The sequence below is a fragment of the Bubalus kerabau genome, chromosome 1 (genome assembly GCF_029407905.1).
Source record: "Bubalus kerabau isolate K-KA32 ecotype Philippines breed swamp buffalo chromosome 1, PCC_UOA_SB_1v2, whole genome shotgun sequence".
NCBI classification, from domain to species: Eukaryota; Metazoa; Chordata; class Mammalia; order Artiodactyla; family Bovidae; genus Bubalus; species Bubalus kerabau.
Genome location: NC_073624.1, coordinates 265,835,081 through 265,856,873, shown reverse-complemented (window position 1 = coordinate 265,856,873; position 21,793 = coordinate 265,835,081). Strand labels below are relative to the sequence as shown.

At 41.5% G+C, this 21,793-nt stretch overlaps 1 protein-coding gene across 2 annotated transcripts in view; it reads left to right on the top strand.

Moving 5' to 3' along the window:
- The first annotated feature begins 254 nt into the window (after nucleotides 1-254).
- Nucleotides 255-21,793, top strand: part of ERAP1 (endoplasmic reticulum aminopeptidase 1) — a 37,405-nt gene continuing 15,866 nt past the window's right edge. Inside the window, exons 1-10 of one of the 2 annotated variants that reach the window (XM_055565234.1) lie at nucleotides 255-313; nucleotides 5,608-6,148; nucleotides 7,938-8,076; nucleotides 11,289-11,423; nucleotides 14,042-14,162; nucleotides 14,855-15,009; nucleotides 15,367-15,480; nucleotides 16,813-16,944; nucleotides 20,363-20,494; nucleotides 20,654-20,725. In XM_055565234.1, coding sequence (XP_055421209.1) covers nucleotides 5,622-6,148; nucleotides 7,938-8,076; nucleotides 11,289-11,423; nucleotides 14,042-14,162; nucleotides 14,855-15,009; nucleotides 15,367-15,480; nucleotides 16,813-16,944; nucleotides 20,363-20,494; nucleotides 20,654-20,725 — 1,527 coding nt within the window. In that variant the 5' untranslated portion in view covers nucleotides 255-313; nucleotides 5,608-5,621. Of the gene's footprint in view, nucleotides 329-5,607; nucleotides 6,149-7,937; nucleotides 8,077-11,288; nucleotides 11,424-14,041; nucleotides 14,163-14,854; nucleotides 15,010-15,366; nucleotides 15,481-16,812; nucleotides 16,945-20,362; nucleotides 20,495-20,653; nucleotides 20,726-21,793 lie in introns of both variants that reach the window. The other variant, XM_055565232.1, reaches the window with a different exon arrangement.

Below are 21,793 nucleotides of genomic sequence, written 5' to 3'. Positions count from 1 at the left end.
TTGGGTAAACTCCGGGAGTTGGTGATGGACAGGGAGGCCTGGCTTGCTGCGGTCCCTGGGGTCGCAAAGAGTCGGACACGACTGAGCGACGGAACTGAACTGTCCTGGGAACATCGGGGTCTGCTAGTCCTGCCGGGTTTCCCCTGCCCCAGCTAGCCACCCCCTCGGCGGGGGCTCCCCTGCGCCTGCAGGGCTCGGCCCAGCGCCCCGCGCGCCTGTGCTTGCCGCTCCGGCTTCACTTTCGCTTTCACTTTTGGTCCCGGGGCGGCCAAGGCAGGCGACGGCGGCGTGGGACCCGAGTCCCATGTACTGAGTGAGACAGACCCCAGTACGCCCCGCTGTTGGGGGAGGCTGAATGTTTGGGGGAAGAGCGAGGCCAGGGCGTCCTTTCTGTGCCGGGAGGTGTGGCGGTCCAGGGACCCGGGGAGGAAGGGAATCAGCGGGCGGCGGCCAAGTGGGGCCGGGGGGTGGGGGGTAGGGGTGGTGGGTGGGTCGCGAGGCTGGGGATCGTGTCCGCGGGGAGGGTGGTGGGGTTGGCGCAGGCTCAACAGTGGCCTTGCCTCTTTCTGCACCGGGAGCTGGCCAGCGGCGCAGAGCTCCCCTAAGCCCCGCCACTTCCCGGCAGGCAGGCGGGAGCCGTCCTCTGCGCTTCTCCTTGAGGCTGGATTACTGCCAGCCTCGCCCGCTGGGCTCCAGAGGAGGGCCAAGAGAGGTGGTGGGTGGATGGCGGGGGAGAGGGGTTGGGGTTTGGCCAAAGAGAGTATCTGGCGGATAGTATTTGGAGAAAACAAACCTGAGTTCGGTGAGTTGCAGGCGCAGGGATATCGTCGCAAGGACAGTTAAGCGTCCTCTAGATCAATTCAAGTCTGTCCCTTCTTCTGCACTTCTTGCCAATAGTTGCCTGTCCTCCCTTCGCTGTGGCTCAGCCGGGAGTTTATTGAGTTTAAAGGCTGTCCTGTTGGAGCAAGTTAAAGTTCTCTCTCGGTGTCTTACTAGCCTGGTAGGCCTGCAAGTTAATTTCGGGAGGAAGGAGAAAGTGCAGACACTTCCTTACCTTTTTCTTGGAGGTTCTTTGTGAGGCCAGGTTTAGAAAGAAGTGCTCTGGTTTCTACTAAATCCCCGAAGTATTTGCTCTCAATTCAGGATGGAGTCAACGACTTAAAAAAAAAAGAGAGAGAGAGAGACTGAAAAATTGGCCAGCTTGTCTCTTTTTGCACAGAGTTGTAGTGGTACTGATAGGGAGCACATTTTCAGGTGGGCCTAAGTAGAAAAGTTCTAATGCGTTAAAAAATTGAATCAACATTTTAAAAGTATTTACTACCGGTAACTAGCTATCATCAGTGCTTGTTAATTTCATTGCTCAGAGCCTTTGGAAGAAGGCCTGTTACCTCTTGATGATGGATTTGACATTCCATGGTGTCCCAAAAAGGGAAGGAGGAGACAGCCTAGGACCAGTTGCCCTGACTTCCTGTGTGAGTGGGAGAAGTCAGAATCACCCAAGGCAGTTAGTATCTTGAACTTTTTCTGGCTGTGAAAGAAAGTTAGGAACTCTGTTACTGCAGCACTTTAATCCACACCATTGATTGTCAAAGAAGATTTAGTAAGATCAGATGTCAAGGAAGATACTTTTTAAAACTTTAAAGGAATACAGTCAAGAACAGGAAATTCCTTTAAAGCCCTTATGTCTCAGTCTGTGTATATTTAACTGCCTTCTTGATATTTCCCCTTGGACATCTCATAGACATCACAAATTAAACATATTGAAAAATGAAGCCTTGGTTCCCTCTCCTCCCTTTTAAATCTTTTCCACCTCTGGCCTTCTCCATTTCAATAAAGGATACCTACCACCATCCAGCGGAGAAGGCACTCCACTCCAGTACTCTTGCCTGGAAAATCCCATGGACAGAGGAGCCTGGTAGGCTGCAGTCCATGGGGTCGCGAAGAGTCGGACACGACTGAGCGACTTCCCTTTCCCTTTTCACTTTCATGCATTGGAGAAGGAAATGGCAACCCACTCCAGTGTTCTTGCCTGGAGAATCCCAGGGACGGGGGAGCCTGGTGGGCTGCCGTCTACGGGGTCGCACAGAGTCGGACACAACTGAAGCGACTTAGCAGCAGCAGCAGCACCACCACCATCCAGATGTTCATTCTAGAAACCTGGCAGCCATTCTGATACATCCAGTCCTTTCCCTCAGTCCCTACTTCTCCAGTTCCAGTTCAACCACTCAGTCGTGTCCTACTCTTTGTGACCCCATGAATCGCAGCAGGCCAGGCCTCCCTGTCCATCACCAACTCCTGGAGTCTACTCAGACTCACGTCCATCGAATCGGTGATGCCATCCAGCCATCTCATCCTCTGTCGTCCCCTTCTCCTCCTGCCCTCAATCCCTCCCAGCATCAGAATCTTTTCCAATGAGTCAACTCTTCGCATGAGGTGGCCAAAGTATTGGAGTTTCAGCTTCAGCATCATTCTTCCAAAGAACACCCAGGACTGATCTCCTTTAGAATGGACCGGTTGGATCTCCTTGCAGTCCAAGACACTCTTAAGAGTCTTCTCCAACACCATGGTTCAAAAGCATCAATTCTTCGGCGCTCAGCTTTCTTTATAGTCCAACTCTCACATCCATACATGACTACTGAAAAAACCATAGCTTTGGCTAGATGGAACTTTGTTGGCAAAGTAATGTCTCTGCTTTTTAATATGCTATCTAGGTTGGTCATACCTTTTCTTCCAAGGAGCAAGCGTCTTTTAATTTCATGGCTGTAGTCAACATCTGCAGTGATTTTGAAGCCCCCCAAAATAAAGTCTGTCACTGTTTCCATTGTTTCCCCATCTATTTGCCATGAAGTGATGGGATTACATGCCATAACCTTAGTTTTCTGAATGTTGAATTTTAAGCCAACTTTTTCACTCTCCACTTTCATTTTCATCAAGATGCTCTTTAGTTCTTCTTCACTTTCTGCCATAAGGGTGGTGTCATCTGCATATCTGAGTTATTGACGTTTCTCTGGGCAATCTTGATTCCAGCATGTGCTTCATCCAGCCCAGTGTTTCTCATGATGTACTCTGCATATAAGTTAAATAAGCAGGGTGACAATTTACAGCCTCGATGTACTCCTTTCCCAGTTTGGAACCAGTTCATTGTTCCATGTCCAGTTATAACTGTTGCTTCTTGACCTGCATACAGATTTCTCAGGAAGCAGGTAAGGTGGTCTGGTATTCCCATCTCTTGAAGAATTTTCCAGGGTTTGTTGTGACCTACATAGTCAAAGCCTTTGGCGGAGTCAATAAAGCAGAAGTAGATGTTTTTCTGGAACTCTCTTGCTTTTTCAATGACCCAATAGATGTTGGCAATGTGATCTCTGGTTCCTCTGCCTTTTCTAAATCCAGCTTGAACATCTGGAAGTTCACAGTTCATGTACTGTTGAAGCCTAGCTTGGAGAATTTTAAGCATTACCTTGCTAGCATGTGGGATGAGTGCAACTGTGCAGTAGTTTGAGCATTCTTTGGCATTGCCTTTCTTTGGGATTGGAATGAAAACTGACCTTTTCCAGTCCTGTGGCCACTGCTGAGTTTTCCAGATTTGCTGGCATATTGAGTGCGGCACTTTCACAGCATCATCTTTTAGGATTTGAAATAGCTCAACTGGAATTCCATCACCTCCACTAGCTTTGTTCATAGTGATGCTTCCTAAGGCCCACTTGACTTCACATTCCCAGTCTTGTTTTGCTGACTGTATAGAGCTTCCCCATCCATTACAGAAAATTGGATTAAAGATTTACTGAGCATGGCCCTGCCCATCAGAACAAGACCCAGTTTCCCCTCAGTCAGTCTCTCCCATCAGGAAGCTTCCATAAGCCTCTTATCCTTCTCCATCAGAGGGCAGACAGACTGAAAACCACAATCACAGAAAACTAACCAAACTGATCACATGGACCACAGCCTTGTCTAACTCAATGAAACTATGAACCATGCCATGTAGGGCCACCCAATATGGATGGACCATGGTGGAGAGTTCTGATAAAATGCGGTCCACTGGACAAGGGAATGGAAAACCACTTCAGTATTCTTGCCTTAAGAACCCCATGAACAGTATGAAAAGGCTAAAAGATAGGACACTGAAAGATGAACTCCCCAGATCGGGAGGTGCCCATTATGCTACTGGAGATCAGTAGAGAAATAACTCCAGAAAGAATGAAGAGACAGAGTCAAAGCAAATGTACTGGATGTGACTGGTGATAAAAGTAAAGTTGAATGCTGTAAAGAGCAATATTGCATAGGAACCTGGAATGTTAGGTCCATGAATCAAGGTAAATTGGAAGTGGTCAAACAGGAGATGGCAAGAGTGAATGCTGACATTTTAGGAATCAGTGAACTAAAATGGACTGGAATGGGTGAATTTAACTCAGATGACCATTATATCTTCTACTGTGGCCAGAATCCCTTAGAAGAAATGGAGTAGCCTTCATAGTCAACAGAAGGGTCTGAAATGCAGTACTTGGATGCAATCTCAAAAATGATAGAATGATCTCTGTTCATTTCCAAGACAAATCATTCCATATCACAGTATTCCTAGTCTATGCCCCAACCAGTAATGCTGAAGAAGCTGAAGTTGAATGCTTCTATGAAGACCTACAAGACATTCTAGAACCAACACCCCAAAAGGATGTCCTTTTCATTATAGGGGACTGGAATGCAGAAGTAGGAAGTCAAGAGATACCTGGAGTAACAGGCAAATTTGGCCTTAGTACCAAACAAAGCAGGTCAAAGGCTAACAGAGTTTTGCCAAGAAAATGCACTGGTCATAACAAACACCCTCTTCCTACAACACAGGAGATGACTCTACACATGGACATCACCAGATGATCAATAGCAAAATCAGATTGATTATATTATTAAGGCTTACTGTTGCAAATACATGCCTTCCCACTCCCCCTTGCTACTGAGCATATATTTCCTTCCTTTACTTTCTGTGTTTTAAGCTTAGTGGGGAGCAAGGCCTTTCTCCCACTGAGAAGCAGTAAGGCCAGATGCCTGCTTTGTGTCCTCCCTGCTGGTGGTGTGGACACCTCACTTTTGCTGAAACAACAGGAAGTTGCAGGGTAGTAGAGACCTCCTCCTTTGATGACTGCACAGGTATCAGCATCTGATCTCTACGCATTGGGGTGGCTTCCTCTAAGGTCTAGTGTCGGCAGGGAGTGGCCATCTAATCACATATTTGTCTAATATAGTTCTAGTTGCCCATCTTTGCTTGTTTTATGAGCCTGGCTTCCCAAACGACCTGTCAATTCTGTGATCCATTTAAGGATCTTCAGCCAGAGCTTGTTCTTGCTTTCAACGGAGGATCCTGACTGATAGAGTTAATTTAAACTTTGAAAGCTAGATGATGCTTTGTAGTAGATGTTAATAATTGTTGTTGACCATAAACTTCTCTCTTCTTGTGACTCATTAACATAGGAAAGATAATTTTACTTTCAGGGAAAGACCTAGCATTTTTTTTAAGTTTGTATCTATATCTGTTAATTCTGGGTGGATGCATTCTGAAATTATGCTCTCTTGATAATATTTTAGTGATTTTTTTTTTCTTTTGTACATTTGTGCCTCTAGCCATTTCAAGCAAGATGATATCTCCATCCATCAAATGGCCACTTGGAACCAGGCCCTCACTGCTTTCAACACTGCTGATTCTCTTAACGGTGGCAACTCCATCCTCATGTCAGAGCAGGGAACCAACATCTCCAAAAGCTAGCAACGGGGCACCGTTTCCTTGGAATAAAATGCGACTTCCAGAGCACATCATCCCAGCTCATTATGATCTCATGATTCACGCAAACCTCACCACTCTGACTTTCGGGGGAACCACACAGATAGAAATCACACCCAGCAAGCCCACCAGTACCATCATCCTGCACAGTCACCGCCTACAAATATCCAAGGCCACCCTGAGGAAGGGAGGTGGCGAGAGGCAGGCGGAAGAGCCACTGAGAGTCCTGGAAAACCCGCTTCAGGAGCAAATTGCGCTTCTGGCTTCTGAGCCGCTGGTCGTCGGCCTCCCATACACTATTGTCATCAACTATGCTGGCAATCTTTCTGAGAGTTTCCATGGATTTTATAAAAGTACCTACAGAACCAAGGAAGGAGAAGTGAGGTAATTTTTGTCTTTTTTTTTTTTTAAAGTTCAAGTGCTACCCACACTAAATTTATTATTTCAGGTGGCTTGTCCTTTAAAACTTCCTTGATTGTTGAATTCTTTCTTTGGTTTTGTTTTGCATGTCTTTGCATATTTAAAAATGGCTTATAGTCTTTTCCTTTTTTTTTTTAAATCTCATTTTTCATTCTGTTTGAACCAATTTTCTTTCCTCCAGCTCTATCAGAGTAAATACCTATTTGTTTATTTAATTAGACTTCTGGGATAGAATATATGTTTTAAATTCTCTTGGCCTAGGTACCAGTTTCCAAGGGCTGCTTTAACAAAGTACATAAACTGTGTGACTTAAAACAGTAGAAATTTAGTATCTCACAGTTCTGGAAGCTAGAAGTCCAAGATCAAGGTGTCAGGAGGCCTGTGCTCTCTAGGTCTCCGAATAGCCTCATTCTTTGCCTCTTCCTAGCTTGTGGTGCCATCAATCTTTGACATTCCTTGAACTGCAGCTACATCAGTCTGGTCTCTGCCTGCCTGTCACATGGCCATTCTCCAGGTTTCCCTCTTGTTTTAAGGACACCAGTTATATTGGACTAGGGCTTGACCCGATGGCCTTATCTGAACTTGACTGCATCTGTAAAGACCCTATTTCTGAATAAAGTCTCACTGATATTAGGTAATAAGACTTCAAAATATATTTTGGGAAGACTCAATTCAACCTGTAATGGCCTATTAGAGGAAATATTTTTGTCTCAGTTGAAACCTTTTTAGGGATCCTCTCCTGCTTGTTTTAGTTCTGTTTTTAAAAACACAATATATTTTGGGAGATTTTATGCTAAATTTTAAAATCAAATTTTTTTAGTAGCTTATACTTACTTTTCTGATTCCATATTATTTTTTGAGGTTAAAAAAAAGTCAAATACTACAGAAAAGAATTTTTGAAAAGATAAAATGTATCCCCATTATAACCCCTAGAGATAACTACTGCTTCTGTTTTAGGGGAACATCCTTTAGACTTTTTTCTGGATATACGTACATGTCATTTTATGTAAATGGAACTATGTTGTATTTTATGTTTCACGAGGGAGCTTTTTTATTAAAAATATATGTTGACACGCATTTTACACGATGACTGTCACTTTACATCATTTTAACAACTTTATTAAAATGCATGTTTCTGTGTTGATTTATTTAACTAATCCTCCTATGGATGGAAATTAGGTTGTTTCCAACTTTTTAGCATCAGCAATACTTGGATAAGCATCTTTGTAAATCATTTCTTTAGAATAAATGCCTAGAAGTAAAATTGCTAAGTCAGGGGTCAACAAACTTTTTATATGCCTTGCTATATTTCTCACTAATTCTGTGTAGTGACAATCCTTTTAGAGCCAAAATACCAACAGAATTTCCCTTTTAATTTGTTACATTGATTATTAATGAAGCTGTGCAGCTTTTTATGTGTTTATCGACTATTTGTATGTTCTTCTTTTGTGAGTTGCCTGTTTATGACCTCTGCCTGCTATTCTGCTTGGTTGGTGGGTGAATTTTTACTTATTTTTAAGAGCTCATTATTTGTTCAGGTTATGTTAACACTTTGTTAAATACCTTTCGATCAATTTTCCCTGTTCTTTTACTTGTCTTTTAGTTTATGCTAGCTTTTGTCATATAAAAGATTTTTTGGTAGTGAGATTCATCAGGATTGTGATAACTTTAGGAATTAAGACATGATCATACACCTAACTTACAGTCCCTGGTACTTCCTGCTGTGTTTTTATTTCCCTTTACGGAATTTTAGGGTACTTGCATCAACACAGTTCGAACCAACTGCAGCCAGAATGGCCTTTCCCTGCTTTGATGAACCTGCTTTCAAGGCGAGTTTTTTAATCAAGATCAGAAGGGAACCAAGACACCTTGCCATCTCCAATATGCCACTGGTGAGTCTAAATTGTGTATCTCTGATGAGAAGTCCATTCATTCCCTGTGGCTTGCCTCTCCCCATTGCCAGTTAACATTCAGGCTACCTGTTTTGTTTGTTTCATTGCCTGACAGATAGCTAATTTTTCTTTTTCACTTCTAACCTATGCTTTTGGTTCAAGCAGCAATTTACTTATGGCCAAAGGAAAAAAACATTGTCCTTAAAAACATGCAAAATTTAGGTAAGAGTGACACTGCAGGTCATGCACGTTGACAAGAGAGAAACCATGTAGGAAATTCAGGTCAGGTTCAAGTGAGAGTGCCTTTCGTAAAGCACTTACACTTTTCTCATATGGTCTTTTAAAACGATTTTTAAAGGAAATGCTCTGTCGAATAAGGCCATATTCCTATGATTTAGTTATTTCCTATAATTTCTGTATACTATATTACTAATATTAGCTATACAGTTTGTATTAAAAATAACTGGCATGAAGTTGGGCAGATGGAAATTAAAAAAGTAATCTTTTAAGAATATAATGGTAGTGAAGGTAGCTACCTCAAGTCGCCTTTAAAGAAGTCATTATTTTCCAGTTCCAGAGCAGATGTAGACAGTGTTCCCTTTGAGTTTTATTTTTTTATTCTACTTTTTTGTTTTCCATTATGGTTAATTACAGGATATTGAATATAGTTCCCTGTGCTATAAAATAGGACCTTGTTGTTTATCTATTCTAAATATAATAGTCTGCATCTGTTAGGCTGAAGCCCTTCTGCTTTTTAAAAGTGGAAAGGAAAAGATGACCTTGCCAAATGAATAAAATTACTCAGTGAGGTCCATTCCCCTATGATTCTGGTAGCACTGGAAACACAGAAGCTGAGCTGTCGGTCTACCGCTGATACATACCAACTGCTGAAGCACGTACATCCTTTGTTCAGAGAAGCTCACCGTGGATGAGACTCAGGCTGGAATAGGCTTTGCCCAGAGTCCGGAAGGGTATCGTACCTCATCCCTATGCTGGCTGGGGAGGCAGTATCTTCACATGAAGGGACTCAGAGAGCCATGAACCAACCTCCAGTGTAGTATTTCCCAACCTTTAGAACTCTATATTGCTCACCGAATCCCTTAAGCTAAGTCGCTTCAGTTGTGTCCGACTCTGTGCAACCCCATAGACGGCAGCCCACCAGGCTCCCCCGTCCCTGGGATTCTCCAGGCAAGAACACTGGAGTGGGTTGCCATTTCCTTCTCCAATGCATGAAAGTGAAAAGTGAAAGTGAAGTTGCTCAGTCGTGTCTGACTCTTTGCGACCCCATGGACTGCAGCCTACCAGGCTCCTCTGTCCATGGGATTTTCCAGGCAAGAGTACTGGAGTGGGGTGCCATTGCCTTAAGGACCCCCTAAAAGAGATTCTGACATTCCACACCAGAAGCCTATCTAAAAGGCAGACTTGTGAATCCTTACCAGACAAGAACTTTTGTCTCTTTCCCCAACACACTTGTATATAGAAAGATAAGAAACAGTTATGCCGTTTTCCTAATATAAATTTGAGATAGAGAAAATGCTTTTTCAAATTATAGTTCCCTCCCCAAATATTATGGTACTGCCGCCTGGGGTGGGAGTGACTTCTCTAATTAGAGAATTACAGCATAAGAAGAATAAAGGAACAGGGGTGGTTTGGAAGTGAGGGACAGACTGAACACTAAACAAGACTGGTATAGATTTCATAGGTTTGTAGGGGGAAGGCCAAAGCCCAGAGGCTTCACAAAGATGCTGGAGTCCAACTCCGTGAATCCAAATCCATGAATCCAAGTCCAGGACCTACTTGTTGAGGATCCAAAAATCTCTAATGTAATCTTGCTCTTGGATGGGCCATCCCTCCTCTTGGCAGAAATCTAACAGAGGTGCCTGAACTTAAGCTTCAGACATGGAGTTGAGGGGAAGGGCAGTGGGGTTACAAAGGGTCTTTTTGGAGGCTAGAGAAGAAAAATATACCTTTGGAACACCCAACTGTTTGGGGCAGGAGTTAATCACATCTAAATTTGAATTCGTTTAACTAGCTTACTTTCCTACTGATGAGCGCAACTTCAAGACCAGAAATTTTTGTCAGGGGTAAACTGAAGACATTTTAAAAAGAAAGGTAGTTTCTGGCCCTTCAAGAATAAACCTAGGTTGGCTGTCAGAGTCAGGGTATGAATGCCCAAAGGCTGATGAGCAGGCAACCATAGCTTGTGGCTGGTGGGTATCACAAAGAAGGACAAGGGCATAGATATAGAGGTGGAAATGGGATTACAGGAAAAATGCATCATTAATGTGGATGTTCTCAGACTAGTTTCGATTGGTCTTTTCTCCAAGATCCTGCCCACTGCTTTCTGTTGGCTGAGGTAGTAGACTTTCTTCTTGGGAAGCCGACCTCTTAGCCTGTACCTCGGTGGCTCCAACCCCACTCTGCAAGGCTGCTCCCTGATTACACTGCAAAACCTGACTTCAGTGAAGCAGATCAGAGTCTGGAGGAGACTTTGCAGGGTCAGGCCCAGACATGGGTTTCTTTGACTTGTTTAAGAAAGTAGAAGCTCTTTTAGGTTATCCATGGTGACACATGCACCCAGTTAGACACTGCATTTCCAGATTATTCTCGCACTTTGTGTTATGTGGGCTACATCTTGGCAAAATCAGCAGTCTCGGTTTTGCTTTTTCCCAGCTGCATTACCAATCCTCATGTGCCAATATGAGTCAGTTTGTAATCGTCTAGCTTATTTAGAAGATATTTAAGTGGTGGTGGTTGTATAACTGTGAATATAATAATAAAAAAAACCCAGAATGGTATACTTTAAAACAGTGAATTTTATGGTATATGAATTATATCTCAATTAAAACACAGAGGAGAATGGTTTGCCTTTCCTATCTAAATTACTTAAGAAAGAAATACATTTTTTGAAAAGTCTTTATCAATTTTGTTATAGTATTGCTCCCGTTTTATGTTTTGGTTCTTGATTGTGAGACGTGTGGGATCTTACCTTCCCAATCAGGGATTAAACTCACATTCCCTGGATTGCAAGGCAGAGTCCCAACCGCTGGTCCACCAGGGAAGTCTCTGAAAGAGATATTCTTAAATAACTATACAAATGTCATGTCATATACTTTCAGTATGTCTGAGACTTAGGACTATTTCTCTTATAAAATGTTTTCAGTGTCTTGGGTAGTTGGATTCTTTGATGATCTCAGTTATCCTGATTTTAGGTTAAATCTGTGACTGTGGCTGAAGGACTCATAGAAGACCACTTTGACGTCACCGTGAAGATGAGCACCTACCTGGTGGCCTTCATTGTTTCAGATTTTAAGTCTGTCAGCAAGATGACCAAGAGCGGAATCAAGGTGAACTTGTGATTGTCACGTAGGGTGACCCACTTGCCCTGGTCTGCCTGGGACGGTGCTGGTTTTATAACTGGAAGTCCCACATCCTGGAAACGCCCCTCCTTCTCGCACAAACCAGTTGGTGGGCCATCCCACTGTCAAGATGCTTGTGTTCACAGCGGGGTTCTACTAGCAGAAACACGTGGGGAGACGTAGCCTGGCCTGGGTCATGGTGCTGGCTGCACCATTAACTGGCTTTCTGCTACCTTTGGAGATGAGCTTACATTCTGTAAAATGTATACATTGGCTTAGATCCTGCAGTGGTTGCTCAGGTTGCTTCTTCTGTCTATAACTTTCTGCAGTTTGGAAGTAAATGTCACTGACTATCCCAGCCGGGGATTTCTAGCCACAGGAAGGAAGTAAGAGAAGACAGCTTGGAGTATTAAATGGCTCTGGGGAGAGCATTTGGGTCAGGGAATACTGGAGTATCAGGGGAAGAAGTCTTGTTTCAAGGAGTTCTTGCCACTGCGTGGGTCTCATTGTGTAGTGAGCAACCTACACAACTGTACACTGCGGCCCTGAATGCAAAGAAGATTTTCAAAGAGGAGGCAGGCGACATTTTATTTAAAATGACCTCATTTATTTGTGCTAGTTTTAACTGAAGCCTGGGATAGTTAGGGTTTCTCTTCTGAATTGCCTTGTCTTCTGTAGGGCCTGAATAAGGTCCTGAATAAAGGGTCTTCTTATCCTTGTGGAGATATCTCTGCTTACCTGGGGATTTGAAGCTAAGGCTTGAGACTTGGCTGTAGGAAGCAATCTAAGTTCAGCAGTGAAATTAACAGTAAAAAACACCCACTCACTGATTTGCCCACTTCAGTGAATCCTTTATGAATGGTTATTTTTATGTGTCTTTCATACTGTGATACTGTAATTCATAATAAGAAATATGTATTTGGTCTTCATCCTTGATGAAGGCTCAGAGCTACTAAAACTCTTAGAATGTCCTATGTGTTGAGAACCATAAGTATTATCTCTTGTTATGTTAATAAAAATTTCCTAAGTAACCTAACTAAGGCTGGTTGACTGGGAACCAACCATGTGATGGGAGAGTTGGGACTGGAGACTGAGTTTCGTCACCAAAGGTCAATCATTTATGCCTGTGTTGTGAAAACTCCATAAAAACTCAAAGGGTGGCTCCTGTGAGCTTCTGGGTTGGTGAACCAGTGCAGGGATAGGGAAAGTGGTTTGGTAGGAGAGGACATGGTCGTTACAGTGCCTTTTTCCATACCTTGTTCTAAGGCACCTCTCCCATGTGGCTGTTCATTCCTGAGGTATGTTTGTTTATAATGGACTGGGAATCTTGTCGAGTAAAATGTTACTCTTGAGTTCAGTGAGCTGCCCTAGCAAATTAAACTCAAGAAGGGGGTTGGGAACCTCCAGCCAGTAGCTGCGAAGTCAGAAGCACGGGTGATAACTTGCACTTTTGACTGGCATCTGAAATCGGGTTAGGGAGCAGGCTTGTAAGACTGAATCCTGTAGAATGATGCTCTCACGCCAGGAGTGTCAGCATGGATTGTAGGATATGAATTGTAGGATACCCAGCTGGTGTTGCAATGTTGCTTGGAGATGTGAGGGAACCGCCCCTCCCACATATATCTACCTTGGGATTAGGTCCCCAGACCCCTTTTGTGTGCCAATAGTTTGAGTCATTTTCTTTAACACATTAAACTCACACTTTATATCGTGTCTAGAAGTTGTCATATATGAAGTCTTGGTGTGGCTGGTTCTGTGATTTGCTGTTTCTGCTGGCTCTTGTTCACCGTGTCTTGTTCCTTCATGCTATGTACTGTGAATCGTGTCTGTGAGCTTTTCTTACCTGAGTTGAAGGTGAATTTTTCCAGAGAGAATTTGTAATTTGCTCCTGTCAAGTGACCTGGAGACTTTGCAGCCTTGGGAATCACTTTAAATTATTGGCTTCAGGTTTTTGGACCACCTAGGCTTATTGTGAGTTCAGCTGTTAGACGGCATGAAGTTTAGCTTTTAGCCATAAATTCTCTGAGGAGAGTCTCTCACTATTCCTCATACATCATCAGGGTTTGAATAAGGCTTTTTGTCCCCCCTTGCAGTCTCCTGGAGGAATTTGGTGATTCTTTCTAGTTTAGACTTCCAGTAAGGGCTTGGTCCTTTGGGGTCTAGCAGGGGACATCTCCCACCCACCTTGAGCAGGTTCTGGATTTTGTCTCCTTTCCCTGTTGAGTTCTCCAGTGCCATGAAGACCTCAGTTCAAGTCCATCTGTAGTGGTCTAGTGTCTTCAGGGCAAAAGCTGGCTGCAGTGACCCTCTGCTGACTTCCGAGGGTCCTGCAGTCATTTCAGTTTGGGACACTAAGTTGTCTTTACCTTTTCACTATCTCATGTAAACATTTAGGAAGACATTTTTATATTTGTTACTCATCATCTATCTGTTGTTTTCAGTAGGAGGATTTATCAAGAACAATCAGCATTAATATAAGAAATAGCAGCCTGCCATTGTCATCTTTAATACTGGCAACCATGTCCCACACTAGGAAGCTGTTAATGTCAGGCTTCTAGAAAAGCCACGATGGCATTTGGATAACTCCCTTGTGTCTTCCTTTCCAGGTTTCCGTATATGCTGTTCCAGACAAGATAAATCAGGCAGATTATGCACTGGATGCCGCAGTGACTCTTCTAGAATTTTATGAGGATTATTTCAGCATCCCATATCCATTACCCAAACAAGGTATAGATCTTGCATAGATGTTTCAAACTGACATTTAATGACCCCAGCAGTAGATTATATCTTCCTAACTGGCATCTTCCTCCATCAGCTCAGCAGCCTCTCAAGTCATTAAAACCCCAGCAGGTTTTTGAGGCATGTAGCATGCAGAAACTTTTGCCTTCTGATTTTAAAGACAAACATGACTCTATTAGTAAGCAGATAGCAAAGGACAGAGGCTGCATTTTTTTCCATGATTGGCATGTATTTGGTAAGAACATAGAGTACTCAATAAATTTTTTCAATGAATTCCTTGATAGAGCATAAGAAAATCTGCATTTTCTTTTTCACATGAGCCCTTAAAACTATTATGTGTTTGATTTTTTAGTGTGTAGGAGTCTTGGGCATCCCAGCTAGAGTGGATTATTGAGACAATTTTTAAGATTGTCCAGTCCCCAGACACCTTGTCAGAGAATTAGAAATGGAGTCAGGAGTCTGAAAGCCAAGCGTGACTTTATCATGCAGCAGCAGAGTAACTCTGAATGAGCCACCGAGCCCTTTGACTTCATTGTGAAAGGTTCTTCATCCAGGACCCAAGATTCTGTGTGGATCACTTAATTTCTCTTTGATCCCTGCATCCATCCATTCTGAGAGTTAGTGTGTTTGGGCCATGTGTAGGTTAAGACCGATAAGATGTTTTTTGTTTCCTTCCCAAGATCTTGCTGCGATTCCTGACTTCCAGTCTGGTGCAATGGAAAACTGGGGACTGACGACATACAGGGAATCTTCTCTACTGTTTGATGCTGAGAAGTCTTTAGCCTCAAGTAAGCTCGGCATCACGATGACTGTGTCTCATGAACTCGCCCACCAGGTATATGAGCTCAATCACACTTTTCAAAAAAGTATAAACCATGTTTTTATTGCTCTTCTGGGACATAGGCTATTTATATCGATACATGAATTCTATGGATTCATTTTTACTTTGTCTTTTTCTCCCAGAGGAAAATTTATGTCTTTAAAACATTAGGTACCATGTTTTAAAATACATATTGAAAAGTTTTTCTTTTTACTTTGAAAAAAATATTAGCTTTATAAATATGTTAACATTCACATACTGACATTACACATATAGAATATATTTCCTTCTGAATGTTTGACGTTTATGGCCGTGTAGATAATCCAGTTGCCATAGAAATCTGTGGATAAAATGAGTAATATTTTCCTTTAGTGGTTTGGGAACCTCGTCACTATGGAATGGTGGAATGATCTTTGGCTAAATGAGGGATTTGCCAAGTTTATGGAGTTCGTGTCAGTCAGTGTGACTCATCCAGAACTGAAAGTTGTAAGTTGTATTTACTTACTTTCTTTTTTTTTTTTTTTTAACATTTTAGGTTAATCTGTTGCTGGAAAATAGTATGTTTACCAATGCTTGATTATGGAATTTATAGAAAGATTGATAACCTCCCTGGGAGTTTAAATATGGATCAGGTTTCCAAAATGCTAGTGTACTTTAAAGGTATCTCACAAAGACTTCTTTCCACGCTCAGTTGCTTATTTCCAAATCTATGAGTTATGAAGTTAGTACTAAATTGTCCTCCCTGAGTGAAAAAGAAACAGAAATAATGACAACTTGTCTGTTGTGTATCGCTTTCCCTCCTTCAGGCTGCTCACTGGAGAAGTATTAGGTACAGAGTGATGTTATTCAATAGGGTCCTACTTGCCAAATCAAATGAGTTTTAAGATAATTGTACATTTGATTGTATAAGAACCTAGACTCATGGGTCACAAACTTACTGGTTTGGAATCCCTACATGATGATTTCAAAAGTCATGTGTTTAACTTGTGAAAATCAAATGCAGTATAATTAGAAAGAAACATTATGTAAAAACAATCCTTTACCATACTTTAATTTTCATTTGTACATATTCATATTCCCATTTTCATCTTCCTATATACATAACTTATATGTGAAAAGAAAGGGAAAGTGAAGTCGCTCAGTCGTGTCTGACTCTTTGTGACCCCATTCATGGGGTCCTCCATCCATGGGATTTTCCAGGCAAGAATACTGGAGTGGGTTGATTACAGTATAGTGGATCATAATAAGTATTTTCTTGTTTCCATATAGTCTTTAATAGTAAAAGTGATCATGCTTATTGTTTTGTTGTGTAATATGCCTTAATCAGATTATAGTTGGAATTTGTTCTCCATTGCTGTTTCTTTCACTACATGGTTAAAGCTAAATTTCTTTGCTTTAAAACCACTACAGTATTGTAAAGTAATTAACCTCCAGTTAAAATAAATTAATTAATTTACAAAAAAAAATAGTATAGATGAAGACTGGAGATACTGAAATCATTATATATTTTAGTTTCATATTTGGGTACTATTGGGCTGTAGGCATTAATGTTTTTATTTTTATAGGAATGTTCTTTATTCTAAGGTGATGAATATTTAAACAAATTTTCAATATTGATCTAAAATCACTGTTTCCTGTCTGTTTCTTAGAAGATAATTCTATTTAATTTTGTAAATTCTATAAATATATAATAAATATATAATAGGTCACATCAGAAATTTGGAGTGTAAACCTGTTATCCCACATGCAGCCAGCCTTATTTCATAGTTTTTGATCTAAATGTGAATCATTGGTGATGTTGTCTTTCGATCTTAATAGGAAGATTATTTCTTTGGTAAGTGTTTCAACGCAATGGAGGTAGATGCATTAAACTCCTCACACCCCGTGTCCACACCCGTGGAGAACCCTGCTCAGATTCGGGAGATGTTTGATGAAGTTTCTTATGACAAGGTAAAAATGTATTATAAGGATACAGTTTGCACACTAAACTTACTGGAGTGGAGAGGCTATAGCTAGGGCTGTGGGGTGACTTTCCCTTCATAAGGACCGACCTGGATTGAAGGCTTTCTCTTCTCACTCAGGCTGACCAGAGTCAACTTTTTTAAGGCCTAACTTTAAGTATGGCTTAAAATCCTAAAGACTATACTGTTGTCAGTTCTTCATTTACTGTTGTAAGTGAATATTCGCAGTCTACAGAAACTTTTTATTTATCCTTCAACAAATAGGTCTTGATTGAACTTTAGCTTTGTATCAGGCAAAAACGCCTGCCCTTTTGTAGCTTTGGGTGCCTTCGGAAACAGTTGTCATGCAAAATGTGTTTAATAAAAGAACTGGAAATTGTTGCATATAGTAGTTGGGAGATTTTATATAAAAATCCATATTACTGTCTTCTCTTTGAAGGAGATAGAATTCTGGTCATACCAGGCTTTTATTTCCCTTAGCAATGTGGACTGGAGCTAAGTCATGGCTCCTTTATGAGATCAGGATTCTGCTTTTCAACTTTCCCTTCCATTCCAACTATTTCCATTATCCTCACCGAGGCAGAGAACGTGCCATTTATCATAAAGCTTCGCTGCTTTATGTGTAACAAAGGGAAAAGTATTTCATGTTTGCATGTTTCCATCAATAGTGCAGAGCAGATAAAAGCAGACATAAAACAGACATATAAACACACACGTAGATCAATGGAATAGAATAGAGCCCAGAAATCAACTCATGAATATAAGGTTAACTTATGAAAAAGGACCCAAGAATATACAGTGGTAAATGGAGTCTCTTAAATAAATGATCATTTAGTTCTTCTGACACCATATACAAAGGAATAAAACTGCACCACTGTCTTACACGACTCACAAAAACTAACTTGAAATGGATTAAAGTCTTAAATGTTAGGATCAGAAACCATAAAACTCCTAAATGGAAAATAGAGAGAAAAAGCTTCTTGACATGTGTCTTTGCAGTGATTTTTGTTTTTTTTATATGTGACACCCAAAGCATAAGTGCATAAGCAACAAAGGCAAAAATCAACAAGTGGAATCACACGAGATGAAAAACCACATGCACAACAAGAACAGAGAGAAAGGCAGCCTACTGAATGGGGAGAATATCTGAAAACCAGGCGTCCGATAAGGGATTAATGTCCACAGTATATAAAGAACGCATACGAGTTGATTACTAAAGAAAACAATCTGATTTTATTTTTATTTATTTTTTACACTTTATTTTTTAATTTAAATGCTTTTCATGGAAAGGCATTTTAAATAGAGCATTGTGTACATGTCAATCCCAAACTCCCAACCTCTCCCTCCCCACCACCCTTCCCTCCTGGTAACCATAAGTTTGTTCTCTGTGAGTCTATTAATATGTTCATTTGTATCATTTGTTTTAGATTCCACGTTTAAGCAATATCACATGACATTTGTCTAGCTCTATCTGATTTACTTCAGTTAGTATGATATAATCTCCAGGTCCATCCATGTTGCTGCAAATGGCATTATTTCATTCTTTGTAATGGCTGAGTAAAAACAATCTGATAATAAAAGAACTGAATAGAAACTTTTCCAATGACAAACATATGACCAATAGGTACATTTTAAAGTGCTCAACATCACTAATCTTTGGGGAAATGCAAGTCAAAACACAATGAGACATCACTCCACACCTGTTAGAATGGCTAGTCTCAAAAAGACAAATGGCAAGTGTTGAGAAGACGTGGAGAAAGGCAACCCATGTGCACTCTGGTGGGAATGTAAATGGGTCTGGCCACCGTGGAAGACAGGATAGAAAACAAGATATTACAAAATAGAGATATCATAGCCAGCAATTCCACTTTGAGGTATTTATTCAAAGAAAACAAACAGTAGCTAAAAGAGAGACATGCACCCCGTGTTCCTGGCAGCCTTATTTGCAATAGGCCAGATAGCTATTTCCTTAAGTGTCCATTCCATGGTGGACTATTCAGCCATAGAAAAAGGAAAGCTTGGCGCTTGTAACCACATGGATGAATCTTGAGGGCATTATGCTAAATGAATTAAGTCAGACAAATCCGGTATGACCTCACTTATAGGTTAAATCTAAAAGCAAAAACACACGAAGAGTGAGTTCATAGATTGATGGTTGCCAGGGGCTTAGGGAATAGGTGAAGATGTCAAAAAGTAAAAACTTGCAGTTATAAAATTCATCATAGGGATATAATGTACAGCATGGAGCTGTAGTTAAAAGCATTGTATTGTGTGTTTGAAAGTTGCTAAGAGGAACTCTTAGAAGTCCTCCTCATAAGAAAAAAAAATTGTAACTGTGTCGTGATGGGTGTTAACAAGGTGTACTGAGGTGATCCTTGTGCAGTATATGCAAGTATTATATACCCGAAGCTAAAGTTATCTATCAATTACACCTCCATAAATTATACCTCACAAATCCTTGTCCTGTTGGCAGGGATATGCACTCAATGCAGACCTTCAGGGACCCAGGCTCTGCCCATCTATTGACTCTACTGTTTCCTAGAACCAGAGAGAGAGAGAGAGAGACTGTCTCTACCTTGAGGGGACCTAAGACATTCTTTTGGAAAAGGAGATTTTGAGTTATGTCTTAAAGATGAATTGAGGCTTTTCAGGGAGTGAAGTAGGAAGGGTTTCCTAGGAAGGGGGACTCATGATTTCCTAGAAAACTCAGGGTGGTGTTTTGAGTGAGAGGGAAGGAGGAAGGAGGAAAAGTTCTTGGTGGTTAGTTGTATGAAAAGTTCAGGGGGAGACAAAGAATGTGAAAGCATTTTTCTTTTCCTTGGACTTCTGTTGCTCGTTTGTCACCTGTCTGACCACTGGAGGTATTCGAGTTTGTGACCCGTGATTTAGGAAAGTGGGCGAGGAGGGGGAAGAGCTCTTATCACAGGAGTGCAGAGTGTTTGGGACTTCTCTTGCCCCCTTTCTCACGTTGCTCTTGCTGGACCAGTTTTCTGTGCTCAAGGCTGCCAATTCTTGCCCAACGGGCTCCGCCATTTCTCACCTGTTCTCAACTTTGATTCCATCTCTCCCCACTCCTGCCCTAGAGGGGCGGCAGGAGGGCCACGTGGTGGTCCAAAGTCCCGTGTTTATTCTGCACCGTCGCCCACTTGCCTGTGAATCATGGAAGATGGCAGATGATGGGGAAGCTTGAATACTGACAAAAAATAGCAGTCCTGGTGACTAAAGCATGAAGAGTCATATTGATCCCCTGCCTCAATCGGTCCAGGTGTAACCCACTTTTTCTATTTGTTCCACAAGTGATCAGATGCTAAAAATGTTACAGCATCTTAACGAGTGGCTCCAACATAGTGGCAGTATATGAGACGGAGGCGGACTATAGCTAACAATTATTTATATGGTCTTTTCAGGGAGCTTGTATTCTGAATATGCTAAGGGACTATCTTGGTGCTGATGCATTTAAAAGCGGCATTGTAAAGTATCTGCAGAAGTATAGCTATAAAAACACGAAAAACGAGGACCTGTGGAATAGTATGGCAAGCGTGAGTATGTTTTCATGTATCTCTGTGTTTGGGGTTGGCAGGCTTATTGCCTTATTTTGTTTTTGTTCTGTACCACATTAATTCCTCTGAGAAGAATCATGAGTGGTTTTTCTTTTTTTTCCCAAAGGACTGAGTGATGTGTTTATTTTTGGTTTTTAGATTTGCCCTACAGATGACACACAACACATGGATGGATTTTGTTCTAGAGGTGAACATTCATCTTCAACCGCGGTAAGTTTTCACATCTGTACGTGTTACCCCAAAGCCCATTCTTTTACTCCATTTTCTTTGAAGGATAACTCTGTGCCAAGCTTTCTGAGATCCTGGATCATATCAGTCTCTCTAGATAAGGCTGCATTTAAACTATACTAGAGTGACAGCCTTTTACAATTTTTCTTAAGTCTCTCTATACAAGGAAGTTTTCCAGCCATCTTTGGGAACATTATCTCACTGATATTAATTTCTTCAGCTTCACTCTCTGGAAAGCAGTAGATTTATGATGTGCTTCTGTGGTAGATTAGGACTATATCCATCAGGCTGTGTCGATTGTTTCCATAGCCCTTCATTTGTGGGGGGAAAAAAAAACACATAGATGGTGTGAGCATTCTCAGGCACTTACGATGTGTCAGGCACGTGTGAAGCACTTACGTGTATAATCTGCTTTATTCTTCACAATAAGCCTATGAGCAAATGCTATTACCCCTATTTTTACAGCTGGGGAAATGAAATCCAAAGGCATATGATTAGTAAATTGCAGAGCAGGGATTTGAATTGAGATCTAACTCATGTCTTTAACTGCTAAGCTATAAAGAATTCATAACACCTGAATCACAAAGCAGCCTGAGTCTCTGTTTATCTGGCCTTGTGGAATATTTTCACAGGTAACTCAGTGTGAGCCTGGAGATTCAACAGAATTATATCCACTCGATTTTTATTTTCTTGGCTGTTTTGCTTTCAGAGACAGATTTATTTCATAGTTTCTAGATGTGTCCCGTGGAATGTTTTATCCTTTCATTAGCTCTTAAATATTATTTGAAAGCTTTTTTAGTATCAAAGAATAAATGCTCGTTTGCCTTAATGGCTGGGTGTTGGGTTGTGGGCCACGTCGGTTTTATCACTTGGGAAGTACGGGCTCTCGATGGAGCACTTTTCCCCCAATCTTGCTTGTTGGATAGACAGCATCCTTATGGAGGTGTTGCACACCTGGCCACTTTCTGCCCTTTCTCTCCCTGACTTCATACACATGCCTGCTTTTGTGCCCGATGCCAAACCCAAGGTCTGCCCAGGAGAACCAGGTGT